At 45.3% G+C, this 13,899-nt stretch overlaps 1 protein-coding gene across 8 annotated transcripts in view; it reads right to left on the reverse strand.

Moving 5' to 3' along the window:
* susd1 (sushi domain containing 1) overlaps positions 1–11,537 on the reverse strand; it is a 14,140-nt gene extending 2,603 nt beyond the window's left edge. The window contains exons 1-20 of one of the 8 annotated variants that reach the window (XM_058375556.1): positions 11,400–11,537; positions 10,883–11,005; positions 10,123–10,263; positions 9,866–10,015; positions 9,318–9,470; positions 9,003–9,182; positions 8,674–8,853; positions 8,410–8,589; positions 7,050–7,229; positions 5,202–5,381; positions 4,134–4,313; positions 3,823–4,002; positions 3,563–3,742; positions 2,415–2,594; positions 1,899–2,078; positions 1,609–1,788; positions 1,327–1,506; positions 1,091–1,255; positions 763–860; positions 483–669 (exon numbers count right to left, since the gene is read on the reverse strand). In XM_058375556.1, the coding sequence (XP_058231539.1) occupies positions 483–669; positions 763–860; positions 1,091–1,255; positions 1,327–1,506; positions 1,609–1,788; positions 1,899–2,078; positions 2,415–2,594; positions 3,563–3,742; positions 3,823–4,002; positions 4,134–4,313; positions 5,202–5,381; positions 7,050–7,229; positions 8,410–8,589; positions 8,674–8,853; positions 9,003–9,182; positions 9,318–9,470; positions 9,866–10,015; positions 10,123–10,263; positions 10,883–10,934 (3,106 nt within the window). In that variant the 5' untranslated portion in view covers positions 10,935–11,005; positions 11,400–11,537. Of the gene's footprint in view, positions 1–482; positions 670–762; positions 861–1,090; positions 1,256–1,326; positions 1,507–1,608; positions 1,789–1,898; positions 2,079–2,414; positions 2,595–3,562; positions 3,743–3,822; positions 4,003–4,133; positions 4,314–5,201; positions 5,382–7,049; positions 7,230–8,409; positions 8,590–8,673; positions 8,854–9,002; positions 9,183–9,317; positions 9,471–9,865; positions 10,016–10,122; positions 10,264–10,882; positions 11,104–11,399 lie in introns of those variants that run through there. The other 7 variants (XM_058375558.1, XM_058375555.1, XM_058375557.1 and 4 more) reach the window with 7 other exon arrangements.
* Positions 11,538–13,899: the final 2,362 nt, after the last annotated feature.

A 13,899-nucleotide genomic window follows, 5' to 3' on the forward strand; every position in this document is an offset into this window, starting at 1 on the left:
GGAAACAGTTTGGGGATGACCCCTTCCTGTTCCAACATGACTGCACACCAGTGACCAAAGCAAGGTCCATAAAGACATGGATAAGCGAGTTTGGTGTGGAGGAACTCAACTGTCCTGCACAGAGTCCTGACCTCAACCCCATAGAACACCTTTGGGATGAATTAGAGTGGAGACTGTGAGCCAGACCTTCTCATCCAACATCAGTGCCTGATCTCACAAATGCGCTTCTAGAGGAACGGTCAAAAATTCCCATAAACACACTCCTAAACCTTGTGGAAAATCTTCCAAGAAGAGTTGAAGCTGTTATAGCTGTAAAGGGCGGGACAACTCCATATTACATTCATGTGCATGGAAAGACAGACGTCCCAAAACTTTTGGCAATATCGTGTGTGTTAATATTATACTACAGCAAAATGTTGTTGTAAACTGTTGCTAAGGAAACGACTATTTGTGGTTAAGTTACTGTGTGTGTGTGTGTGTACCAGGTATGGTGGTGTTCGCAGTAACAGTAGCCGTGTCTCCGGTCTCCAGTGCAGTCACAGTGATGGTGTAGTTGGTGATGGGCTGCAGGTTCAAGCACACAGTGGGATATAACGCAGACAAGCCGAACACTTTCCTCCATCGATCACTGAATGAGGGATCAAAATCTCTCACACCAACATACACCACCTACACACACACACACAGCTAAGAAACCATACATCATCAGGATGTACCCGACATTCATGTCCACCACTGTGTGTGTGTTTCTGCTGCACTCACTGCGTATTGTTGTTTGTAGCCTTGCGATTCTGCAGCCGTCCTCCAGCGCAGACATTTCTCATTAAACACAGACAAACTCTGCACACTGAACTTCAGCTCTGTTACGAAAAAACAAACCAGGAAAGTGGATAAAAGCTGCAGTCTCAGACACGTTCTCCTTGAGCTTATTAGTTATGTTAGCTGCAATAGGCTAATTTATTTTATTTTAATTGGATTTTATAGTAAGTATTACAAAATACATTTGTTTCAGGATACAGTGATATCCAGCAAGCCTCCTAACATTACCACGTCATTATCTTAATAAACAGAACAAGATCTACTGTTGAACCTCTGCAGCGCATCGTTGCCATCCTCCATCTTCCTGTGGTGTCGCACACTGATATGTCACTTCCTGTATGTCTGTAGTAGCCTTTAACACAGTGATGGACGGCGACGGTGCCGTTTTCCCAGAGAACCTCGGCATTCTGCGGCGTTGGGATCGGACTACAGGAAACTGCAAGAAAACAAAGTGTGTAAACAATTCTGTCCTGTCACACTTCATACTCTGTGTGTGTGTGTGTGTACCTTCACAGTGCATGTGTACATCACTCCACCGGTTGTCAGAGCCGCACACAGACACACTCTCTGCACCAACACTCCGATATCCGGCCTCGCACTCGTACCGCGCCACAGAGCCGAAAGCAGAGCTGCCATTCCACATGAGCAGAGTGTGAGGGAGTGGGCGGGGCTCGCTGCAGTTTACCTCTAAACACACACATACACACACACACACACACACAAATATACACATGTATACCTACTTCAGGTTATTATAATCACTATATATAGGAAAACGGTTAGTTCTACCCTGACAGAGGAAGTACAGGAAGCTCCATGATCCTCTGCTCGTACACACACACACGTCCTGGTGTCCGCTGCTATAAAAACCCTCCACACACTGATAACGCACTTCTGCACCCACTTTCCTCACTCCATTCCACAGCATCACTGCATGAGGGAATGATGGGGGAAGGCCACACTCTACCTCTGAAACACACACACACAAAATGTTAAACTGTGCAGTTCAACTAATTAATAAGAAGTGTGACACAAGTACAGTGAGGAACTGAGGAACTCTATAAGAGAGGTGATGTTACCTCGACATAACAGAGTAGCTCTGCTCCATGAACTGTTCTGACTGCACACAGATTTATTCTCTCCCAGTGCAGCGTAAAATCCCTCCTTACAGTAATAAAGTACAGAGCTGTTAACACGCACACTGCCATCCCACAGCCGGTCAGTGTGGGGCAGGACGGGGGGGTCAGGGCAGAGGATCTCTGCAGACAAAGTGGGACAGGGTTGAATACAAGGCTACAGAATCAGGCCCATACAGTGGAGTGTGTAAGAGACAACAAAATGCTAATTGTGTAAGAGAGATGAATTCGTAGCTAACTTCACATGGCTGTGGGATAATCTGAAAGAGAAGTGTTAGAGAATGAACCCACTGAGTGATAAAGAGAAAGCAGCTAACTGTATAACAGACACAACGTGGACTGGAGTAAAACACAGTCACCGCTCACTGATTTGTGTAACCTGTTCTTCTACATGAAATCATCTCCTGCGTGTATCTTCAGACTGCAGCAGAGAGTTTTACAGCATGCTGCTGATGTTACCTCGACATAACAGAGTAGCTCTGCTCCATGAACTGTTCTGACTGCACACAGATTTATTCTCTCCCAGTGCAGCGTAAAATCCCTCCTTACAGTAATAAAGTACAGAGCTGTTAACACGCACGCTGCCATCCCACAGCCGGTCAGTGTGGGGCAGGACGGGGGGGTCAGGGCAGAGGATCTCTGTACACAGAGAGAGAGAGAGAGAGAGAGAGAGAGAGAGAGAGAGAGAGAGAGAGAGAGAGAGAGAAAGAGAAAGAAAGAGAGCGTGAGAGAGAGAGAGAGACTGGCCAGAGTTAAACAGACATGCAGCCCTGTGTTTCAGCATTACTCTGTACTCTGTTTTGAATGTGGTCTCACTGATGCCCCCAGCTGTCCCTGTCTCAGTCTCTAGCTGTGATTTTGCCCCACGATAAGCCTTAGGCACTGTTCCTCTCTCAGTCAGAGGTAATGATTCTGTCCCACTGTCCCCTTTTGTCTCAGACACTGTCTTCTTGTCCTAGTGGGAGTCCTAAGTGCTGATCTCATCCCAGTGCTGTGAATTGATCCTGACCCACTGTCATTGGTCTTGTTTTAGTCACAAGCAACAGGTCAGTGTGAGTTCACGCTCAGGCACTGATCCCGTCCCAGTTTCTGTCTCAGGCACTGATCTCATCCCAGTCATAGCCTCAGGTACTGATCTGGTCCCAGTTCCTGTCTCAGGCACTAAACTGGTCCCAGTCATTCTAGAGCTTTGGTCCAGTCCCAGTCTCAGGTACTGATGCTGCCCCAGTGTCAGTTCCAGATACTGCTCCAGTCCCAGTCTTGGGCAGATCCCACCATCAGTTTTAGTCACCATTGCTGTGAGGTTTGGGCACTGGTCATGTGCACTGGTCCAGCATCAATATCAGACGCTGCTCCTGTCCCAAAGTCTGATCAGTGGTCCAGTCCCAGTTTCAGGTCTCATTCTGTCTTCTGTCTCTGTCCATGACCCAGAGGGCAGTTGGATGAGGGCACGTTTAAAACCGCAGCCACACACAACAAAAGGACAGAGACTGGGAGCACTGGGGGTCTGAGTTTCAGAGCAACAGCAGTATAGTTACTTCAGTCAGTCATGGTGTGAATAACGGGGCAGTGAGATTACACAATCAGATGGACAGAAGTGTGTGCACCTGTGCATGTGATACGAGCGTGTGTCCAGCGCCCGTGAGAGTCGCACTCCGACACACTTCCTGTTCCCACACTGCGATATCCTGCGTCACACTCATACTGAGCTTTAGAGCCTAAATTACTGCTGCCATTCCACAACACTACAGCATGGAGGAGAGGAGGTGGAGCTCCACAACGGATCTCTAACACACACACACACACACCTTGTTCAGGTTGTTCAGTATAAACTTGATCTAGTGTGAATGTAAACGGTTAGTTCTACCCTGACAGAGGAAGTACAGGAAGCTCCATGATCCTCTGCTCGTACACACACACACGTCCTGGTGTCCGCTGCTATAAAAACCCTCCACACACTGATAACGCACTTCTGCACCCACTTTCCTCACTCCATTCCACAGCATCACTGCATGAGGGAATGATGGGGGAAGGCCACACTCTACCTCTGAAACACACACACACACACACACACACACACACACACACACGAAATGTTAACAAACTGTGCAGTTCAACTAATTAATAAGAAGTGTGTCACAAGTACAGTGAGGAACTCTATAAGAGAGGTGATGTTACCTCGACATAACAGAGTAGCTCTGCTCCATGAACCGTTCTGACTGCACACAGATTTATTCTCTCCCAGTGCAGCGTAAAATCCCTCCTTACAGTAATAAAGTACAGAGCTGTTAACACACACACTGCCATCCCACAGCCGGTCAGTGTGGGGCAGGACGGGGGGGTCAGGGCAGAGGATCTCTGTACACAGAGAGAGACAGTATGAAGTGTTTGAAAAAAGGCCACACTCAGGCCTCGTAGCTCATACAGCGGTGTGTATGGAAGTATTTTCTTCTTTAATTCTTCAAAATCTCCACTCTAATTCATCCCAAAGGTGTTCTATGGGGTTGAGGTCAGGACTCTGTGCAGGCCAGTCAAGTTCCTCCACACCGAACTCACTCATCCATGTCTTTATGGACCTTGCTTTGGTCACTGGTGTACAGTCATGTTGGAACAGGAAGGGGTCATCCCCAAACTGTTCCCACAAAGAGCATGAAATTGTCCAAAATGTCTTGGTATGAAGCTGAAGCATTAAGAGTTCCTTTCACTGGAACTAAGGGGCCGAGTCCAACCCCCGAAAAACAACACCTGAACTCAATGATCTGGAGGGGTGTCCCAATACTTTTGGCAATATAGTGTACATTTGGAATTGGCATAAAATTTGTCAGATATTGTACAGTGATGTGATAGAAAATGCAGACAGTAATGTGTGACTTGCCTTCTGACAATTTCATGTGTTCACAATGTGAAAAGGCAATGGCAAGTATAACATGCAGTTAGTTTTAAAAATAGTCCAGAAAATACTTCCATAGCCGTGTGTAAGACATTATAACACAGTAACTGAGTGAGACACAAAGACACTAACTGTATCTCAGAGGTGTTCAGTAGAAAGTGAAAGCGGATATTCTACACGTGTGAAGCAGAATTAAGATGTTAAGTGAATAACTACAGTAGAAAGCTGCTAAACTCTTCATTGTGTTTTAAAAGTATATAACTGTACACAGATTTCTAAGTGAGATCAGAAAGAAGAGATCCTGCGTGTATCTTCAGACTGCAGCAGAGAGTTTTACAGCATGCTGCTGATGTTACCTCGACATAACAGAGTAGCTCTGCTCCATGAACTGTTCTGACTGCACACAGATTTATTCTCTCCCAGTGCAGCGTAAAATCCCTCCTTACAGTAATAAAGTACAGAGCTGTTAACACGCACACTGCCATCCCACAGCCGGTCAGTGTGGGGCAGGACGGGGGGGTCAGGGCAGAGGATCTCTGCAGACATAGGGGTGAAATGTTACACAAAAATATATAGACATTTCCAAAGTGATTAAATCATACACAGCAGTGTGTAACAGTGATGAGAAAAGTCTAATTAAGTAAATCGAGACCTTTATAACAGACAATAATGATGTAACTGTGTAACAGACAGAACATGACTCAGTTAAAGACAGTGATTAATCCTGAGGGGAATATGTAGGAGGAACCTCCATCTGACAGGTTCTGCAGTGAAGCAGAGAGACTGACGAGGAGAAACAATGAGCTGTATAGTGCCGAGTTCACACTGCAGGATGTTCCGAGTGGTCAGATCATGGATGCTTTCACACTGTATGACTATCTGCATTAGCATTCAGTCTCTGTGTTCACACTGCACCGCTATCTGCATTAGCATTCAGTCTCTGTGTTCACACTGCACCGCTATCTGCATTAGCATTCAGTCTCTGTGTTCACACTGCACCGCTATCTGTGTTAGCATTCAGTCTCTGTGTTCACACTGCACCACTATCTGTGTTAGCATTCAGTCTCTGTGTTCACACTGCACCGCTATCTGTGTTAGCATTCAGTCTCTGTGTTCACACTGCACCACTATCTGTGTTAGCATTCAGTCTCTGTGTTCACACTGCACCACTATCTGTGTTAGCATTCAGTCTCTGTGTTCACACTGCACCGCTATCTGTGTTAGCATTCAGTCTCTGTGTTCACACTGCACCACTATCTGTGTTAGCATTCAGTCTCTGTGTTCACACTGCACCGCTATCTGTGTTAGCATTCAGTCTCTGTGTTCACACTGCACCGCTATCTGTGTTAGCATTCAGTCTCTGTGTTCACACTGCATGGTGGATCAGAGACAGGAGCTTTCACACTGCATGACTTCAGAACAGGAAGAATCACCCACAACTCTGTCTGCTCCGCAAGCTGACTTTCACAACCGAACGTACGGCAGAAATAATAAGAAAATAAAGCAAGATCACACGTGAGGTCAGAGTTCTGGTGCGAGACTGGAAATGGAACCCCGCAAAAAGTTCACCATCCAAATGTTCTGAGTGCTGATTTGCAGCGAAAGAACAAAAAAGATAAAAAGATTATGGAGGAGGAGGAAATGGTTGGGGAGGATTGTGTGTTCTGCAGAGAGAGTTGGAGCTCAGATGAATCAAATAGACATGGGTGCTCCTGTCAAAGCTCAACTAAACTTCCCTTCATTTCTTTGGTCCAAATAGACTGAGAAAGAGCCTTTCTCAGAACTGAAGCCATGCTTGCTGATGTGTGGTCTATAACTCCTCCCTGAACTGACCGCTGCCCTGTACCTCGCTCTCTCATTGGCTATAGGTCATCGCCGAGGTATTTTTCACTCAGAACTCCTTTAAAACTGCAGGATTTTAAGTCGCCAACAGTTCCAGATATTTAGCATGCCAAATATTTCATGAGAATCAGCGCCGCATCAGTGATTCTCTCAGATCACATCTTCGATCATTCACACTGCGGATGTCACTCGCATGCACAAGAACCGATTTGCCAGCAATTTCACTAAAAAAACCTGAAGGCGTCTGAAAATCAGGGCTAAAATCGTGCACAGTGTGAACTCGGCTTAACAGACATGATCCTGAACTAATCGAGCAACAGATGGAAACCAGCAAGTGGTTAACTGTGTAACAGCAACTTTACCTCGACATAACAGAGTAGCTCTGCTCCATGAACTGTTCTGACTGCACACAGATTTATTCTCTCCCAGTGCAGCGTAAAATCCCTCCTTACAGTAATAAAGTACAGAGCTGTTAACACGCACACTGCCATCCCACAGCCGGTCAGTGTGGGGCAGGACGGGGGGGTCAGGGCAGAGGATCTCTGTACAGAGAGAGAGAGAGAGAGAGAGAGAGAGAGAGAGAGAGAGAGAGAGAGACTGGTCAGAGTTAAACAGACGACATGCAGCCCTGTGTTTCAGCATTACTCTGTACTCTGTTTTGAATGTGGTCTCACTGATGCCCCCAGCTGTCCCTGTCTCAGTCTCTAACCGTGATTTTGCCCCACGATAAGCCTTAGGCACTGTTCCTCTCTCAGTCAGAGGTAATGATTCTGTCCCACTGTCCCCTTTTGCCCTTTTGTCTCAGACAATGTCTTCTTGTCCTAGTGTGAGTCCTAAGTGCTGATCTCGTCCCAGTATCAGTCCCAGTGCCTTGAATTGATCCTGACCCACCGTCACTGGTCCTGTTTTAGTCACAGGCAGTGTGAGTTCACGCTCAGGCACTGATCCCATACCAGTTTCTGTCTCAGGCACTGATCTCGTCCCAGTCATAGCATCAGCTACTGATCTGGTCCCAGTTTCTGTCTCTGGCACTGATCTCGTCCCAGTTTCTGTCTCTGGCACCAATCTCTTCCCAGTTTCTGTTTCAGGTACTAAACTGGTCCCAGTCATTCTAGAGCTTTGGTCCAGTCCCAGTCTTAGGTACTGATGCTGCCCCAGTGTCATTTCCAGATAATGCTCCAGTCCCAGTCTTGGGCAGATCCCACCAGCAGTTTTAGTCACCAGGGTTGTAAAGCTTGGACACTGGTCCTGTGCACCGGTCCAGCATTAATATAAGACTCTGTTCCTGTCCCAAGGTCAGATCAGTGGTCCAGTCCCAGTCTCAGGTACTGATGCTGCCCCAGTGTCAGTTCCAGATACTGCTCCAGTCCCAGTCTTGGGCAGATCCCACCATCAGTTTTAGTCACCATTGCTGTGAGGTTTGGGCACTGGTCATGTGCACTGGTCCAGCATCAATATCAGACGCTGCTCCTGTCCCAAAGTCTGATCAGTGGTCCAGTCCCAGTTTCAGGTCTCATTCTGTCTTCTGTCTCTGTCCATGACCCAGAGGGCAGTTGGATGAGGGCACGTTTAAAACAGCAGCCACACACAACAAAAGGACAGAGACTGGGAGCACTGGGGGTCTGAGTTTCAGAGCAACAGCAGTATAGTTACTTCAGTCAGTCATGGTGTGAATAACGGGGCAGTGAGATTACACAATCAGATGGACAGAAGTGTGTGCACCTGTGCATGTGATGCGAGCGTGTGTCCAGCGCCCGTGAGAGTCGCACTCCGACACACTTCCTGTTCCCACACTGCGATATCCTGCGTCACACTCATACTGAGCTTTAGAGCCTAAATTACTGCTGCCATTCCACAACACTACAGCATGGAGGAGAGGAGGTGGAGCTCCACAACGGATCTCTAACACACACACACACACACACACCTTGTTCAGGTTGTTCAGTATAAACTTGATCTAGTGTGAATGTAAACGGTTAGTTCTACCCTGACAGAGGAAGTACAGGAAGCTCCATGATCCTCTGCTCGTACACACACACACGTCCTGGTGTCCGCTGCTATAAAAACCCTCCACACACTGATAACGCACTTCTGCACCCACTTTCCTCACTCCATTCCACAGCATCACTGCATGAGGGAATGATGGGGGAAGGCCACACTCTACCTCTGAAACACACACACACACACACACGGGATAATTATATATTATATATATATATATATATATATATATATATATATATATATATATATATATATATATATATATATATAATAGAGTTTTAGGAGGCAGTTTTACTGTTTTTGTTGTTTACCTTCGCAGTGCATGCTGGGAAAACTCCACTGTCCATCAGGTCCACACGTGGAGGTGACGTTTCCTCGTGTCTGGGTGAAACCATCTGCGCAGGTGAACTGCACCACGCTGCCATAACCAGTGAGGAACGGAGGAACCAGAACTGCGTGAGGGACAGAGGGAGGGGAACCGCAATCTACCACTACACACACACACACACACACAGAGTTATCCCTTTATTAATATTACTAACAGTTTCCACAACTGGCACACAGCTAATGTACTCAAAACATCTGGATAACATCCTCTTTCTTCATACTCATTTAACTGGACTCACTCTGGCAGTAGGCGGGGTGTATGTGCGGATGGAAGGGTTCTGATCCATGCTGGACCGTGTATCCGGTTCTGCAGGTACAGGAGAAGTCACCGTCTGTATTCATACACACACCACCCTCACCACAAACACTGTCCACTAAGCACTCATCCACATCTGGGGGAGAAAACACACACACACAGCGCTGTGTAAAGGTGTGTATAGCACAGCTCAGTCCCCGTGTCCTGGGTGAGAAACACAGACACTGACGATCCAAATAAAAATAACATCAGAGTCTGTTGTGTTTTATCAATGCGTCTTATAAATGGTCAGCTAATGGAACAGGAAATGTACACGCATGTCCAGAAACAGGATTAATTTACTGGACAGGTGTTTAACAGTAACCTCAGAGCGAACAGTATGAGATAAACCATACAGTAAGGCACAGGTCTCAGAGATTTAAAGCAATTTAAATGGCAAATAAATGAAGAATCACTGTGTGAGACATGTGACCTCCCCTGATCTGGGGTCATCACAGAGGTCAGAGCAGCGTGAGGGTCTGTGGGACTCACCATGGCAGTAGGTGCCATCGTTAGGGATGAAGATGTCCAGGGTGTTGGTGGGGCTGTACCCCGACACACACGTGCAGAAATAGCTGCCATGCGTGTTGTGACACCTGCTGTGGTCTCCGCAGATCCTCCCCAGCTGACACTCATCTTTATCTGAGAGACAGGAACATCATCATCATCATCATCAAATCATAACACATTACAATTAAATGGTAGGACAGGAAGTCATGAGGATGCTACAGGAAGCGGAGGAACGTCACCTTGACAGTAAGTCCTGCCGTTTCCCACGAAGCCGTACATGCAGTTACACACTTTCCCTGAGCCGTCAGTCTTATCATCACACGTGGCATTCTGGTGGCAGGAGGCACAAACATCTACCCCTACTACAACATCTGCACAGAATGGGGGGAGGGTAGAGAGGGGGAGAGAGAGAGAGAGAGAGACATAGGGAAAGAGAGAGAGAGAGAGAGAGACATAGGGAAAGAGAGAGAGAGAGAGAAAGAGAGAGAGAGAGACATAGGGAAAGAGAGAGAGAGAGAAAGAGAGAGAGAGAGAGACATAGGGAAAGAGAGAGAGAGAGAAAGAGAGAGAGAGAAAGAGAGAGAGGGAAAGAGAGAGAGAGAGAAGGTACAAATCCATGTGAATCCAGTCTCTGCATCTGTTCACCTACTCAAGCTCATCACAGGTGTGTAACACACTCAGAAGATGATGTCCTCTGCCCTCTTTTCACTTACATGTGCTCACAGACACCTATGATTTATTTACTGACCCCATGACTGACCACAGAGACTCATACTCCTGGACACAGGTTGTATACACAACACAATCCAGCTGAAAATCTTAATATATTAATAATAATAAGATAACAGGATTATGTGACCGCGCACACACACACACACACACACACACACACACACACTGAGGCGGACCTGCACAGTCTTACTGTGGTACTTTAAAGTGAGTAGGGTCTGTCTGTAGCCTAAAAGGTTGTGTGTGTGTGTGTGTGTGTGTGTGCAGTACCTGTGATGATGGTGACGGTGACTGTAAGCAGGATGAGTGCTGTTCCCTTCATAGCCGCTCCTCTTCACTCTCTCTTCTTCATCCTATTCTCCCTCTCCTCATCCTGAAGTGAAGGACAGAAGGCTGGAGATAGAGATGGGGGTTGGCGGTTAACTGAGGACTCTCTCGCGTTCTCACACACACACACACACACACACAGAGGCACACTAAGGGAAATTTGTGGTTTTGTCACTGTGATGTGTTGACATGTTCAGTTACACATAAGGGTGTGTGAAAGAAACTTTCTGGCACACACCCACACTGCGGAGTCATGCTCAGTGCCTGTGTGTGTGTGTTGATTACAGCTATTTTTAGGTGCGCAACTCTACCAAAATCTCACAACTGTGTAACGTCTGCCAGTTCATGGTGAAGGAAATTTCAATCATTTTAGAACACTGTGTGTGTGTGTGTGTGTGAGCACACGAGAGCCTAACTGTGTAAATGTGCATATATGTGCGAGTGTGTTTGTGTTTCCTACCTCTTGCGGCATAGGAGACTCTCGCAATTCTGCAGACACACTCCCATCCGGCTTCGCAAAGGAGAACTGAGCACACCAAACAGATCACACCCAGATCTTCTGTGCAGGTGGAGGCAGTGTAGTGTGTGTGTGTGTGTGTGTGTGTGTGTTGGGGGGGGGTTCAAGGGTCTGCTCAGGGTGGAGAAGTTATCTGTTCATGCATTGGGAAGATAAGTAAACTCGGACCTATCATTACACACACACACAGGGTGGAGGCTGATGCTATATTGGGTGTGAAGTGGGAAAACACTCTGGATGTGACACCAATCCGAAGCAACAGTTACCTGATCTTTTTATGAGTATGGAGCTCACCATGGGATCATTTTAGCTCAATATTTCATTATTCGTATTTATTTCCACCGGTACGCCCATGTAGGAACAAGGCCTAGTGAAAAATTCAATTCAATGTTATTTGTATAGCGCTTTTAACAATGAACATTGTCTCAAAACAGCTTTACAGAACATAACAAAAAAAAAAGGAAAAGGAATTTAACCCATGGGATTAATAAAGTTCTTTGAATCAAAGCAGCTTTACAGAAGTATAGAAACAGTACAAAAGTCCTAGATGTTAGACAAAATTATCCCTAGAGAGCAAGCCAGCGACGGTGGCAAGGAAAAACTCCATTAGATGGTATGAGGAAGAAACCTTGAGAGGAACCAGACTCAAACAGGAACCCATCCTCATTTGGGTGACAGCGGAGAGTATGATTATAAATGATTCTAAAGACCAGACAGTGTGATATGAACAATGTCCTTTCTGCAGTTATGTACAGTGTGACGCAGATACACCATATGTAGGACGTTAGTGTTAGCTGGTCCATCTCTGGACACTATGATAAAGCTTGGGTTCAAATATTTTTTCTACTCCAGTAATTAAAAAAAAAAAAAAAAAAAAATCTTGTGGCTAATCTTCTCCCTTAAAACCTACATATGACTTACAGAACAAATCTGAACTGTTCTGGTGGATATGAGATCCTCTGTGGGATTTACTTGAACAATCAAGATCCTAGTCCTGACTATTTTTCTCATTTTTTCCCCATATATTTTCTTTCACTGGACCGTCTTGCCCTTTAGCTTCCCCATGGTCACTCTTTCGTATGAACAATATACTGTTTAAGGTGTCTAAATGTTTACTCTGGAAGTCGATTGTATATCAATTTGGCTCTGGTGTTTTAGTGTAAATAAAAATCAATAAAAATGATTATATAAAAATAAAAAATTGCTCAGAAAAAAGTTAACAAAGCAAAAATAGAAATTCATGTTGAAATCATGATATAATAAAGAAAACAAAAAAAGAGCATAATGAAAATCTTTATGGTTGTTTAAAGCCACATTCAACTAAAAATATTTCCACAGAATTTACAAAAAATGTCCTTCATGCTCATGTGAACATGCTGATCATCCATCCCCAGCTCATCTGCATAGACACGCCCACAAAACTCCATAAAAGGTCACATGCCCTGACACTGGGGGCATGAAATGAGCAATCAGGGGAAGTGGAAGTTATAACAAGTAATATGATACACAGAATAATAATCAAGTGCTAAATCTTTAGTTTTTTCTTTAAAATTCACAGGAATTTTCTTAAATTTTGTTGATCACTCTTCACTCGTAACTCGTCTCTAATTGATAATGTTAGCCTAGCCTAACCCTGTGGGGATTTAGAACTCAGTACAATGTTAAAACTCTTAAAGTGCTGTCTGAAACACGACGCTTCTCACCACAACTGAGCAGGAAGAAAATTCTTCCTTCAGCTTCTGATCGCTGATCCTCTGTGAGGTTCACGGACGAGTCGGTTCAGTGAATCGATTCTTTTATGTGAACGTTGAGTGCACTTTGGGAATCAATTCGAGGAGTCGACTCTATCGTGAAGGACACGTCACTTTCACACACAGACCTGAGTAAATAAAGAGTGTGGAAAGAAAGAGTTAATTAAACTGTGAACCTTTTCAGCAGATGCAGCTCCTGTAGGATTCCAGTACAGAAAGACTCTCTTCATGCTCAGGAATGTTTCCCTTTCAATTTAATATAAAATAATATTACATTAGAGAATATTAATTTAATATGTATAGAGCTGTAATTTTTCTGATCTGGGCCTGAGGTGTTATTAATCACATGTTGGGTGTGTCTTCCATCCTCACTATGAAGGTTATCATCTTCTGCAGCAAACTGCTAATGAATCAAATAAAGATCTGTTTGGATATCAGACATCCGGCTGGATTTATCACGCTCACGTTCTGTGCTCATGAATCAAACATGTCCCCTAATTCCTAATTACAATCACAGACACCAACAACTGCAATCGAGACATCATGGCCGAGCTCCACGGAGAAAGAACGTCGTCTTCAGAGACCTCACTTAAATGCAGCAACATTGTGAAGACTCCTGTACCTCCAAAAACCACAACCACAAAGGAGGCGGAGCCAAACACAGCCCCTGCTTCAGAGGTGAATATTCTGTA

Source organism: Hemibagrus wyckioides, linkage group LG22 (genome assembly GCF_019097595.1).
Source record: "Hemibagrus wyckioides isolate EC202008001 linkage group LG22, SWU_Hwy_1.0, whole genome shotgun sequence".
Taxonomy (NCBI): Eukaryota; Metazoa; Chordata; class Actinopteri; order Siluriformes; family Bagridae; genus Hemibagrus; species Hemibagrus wyckioides.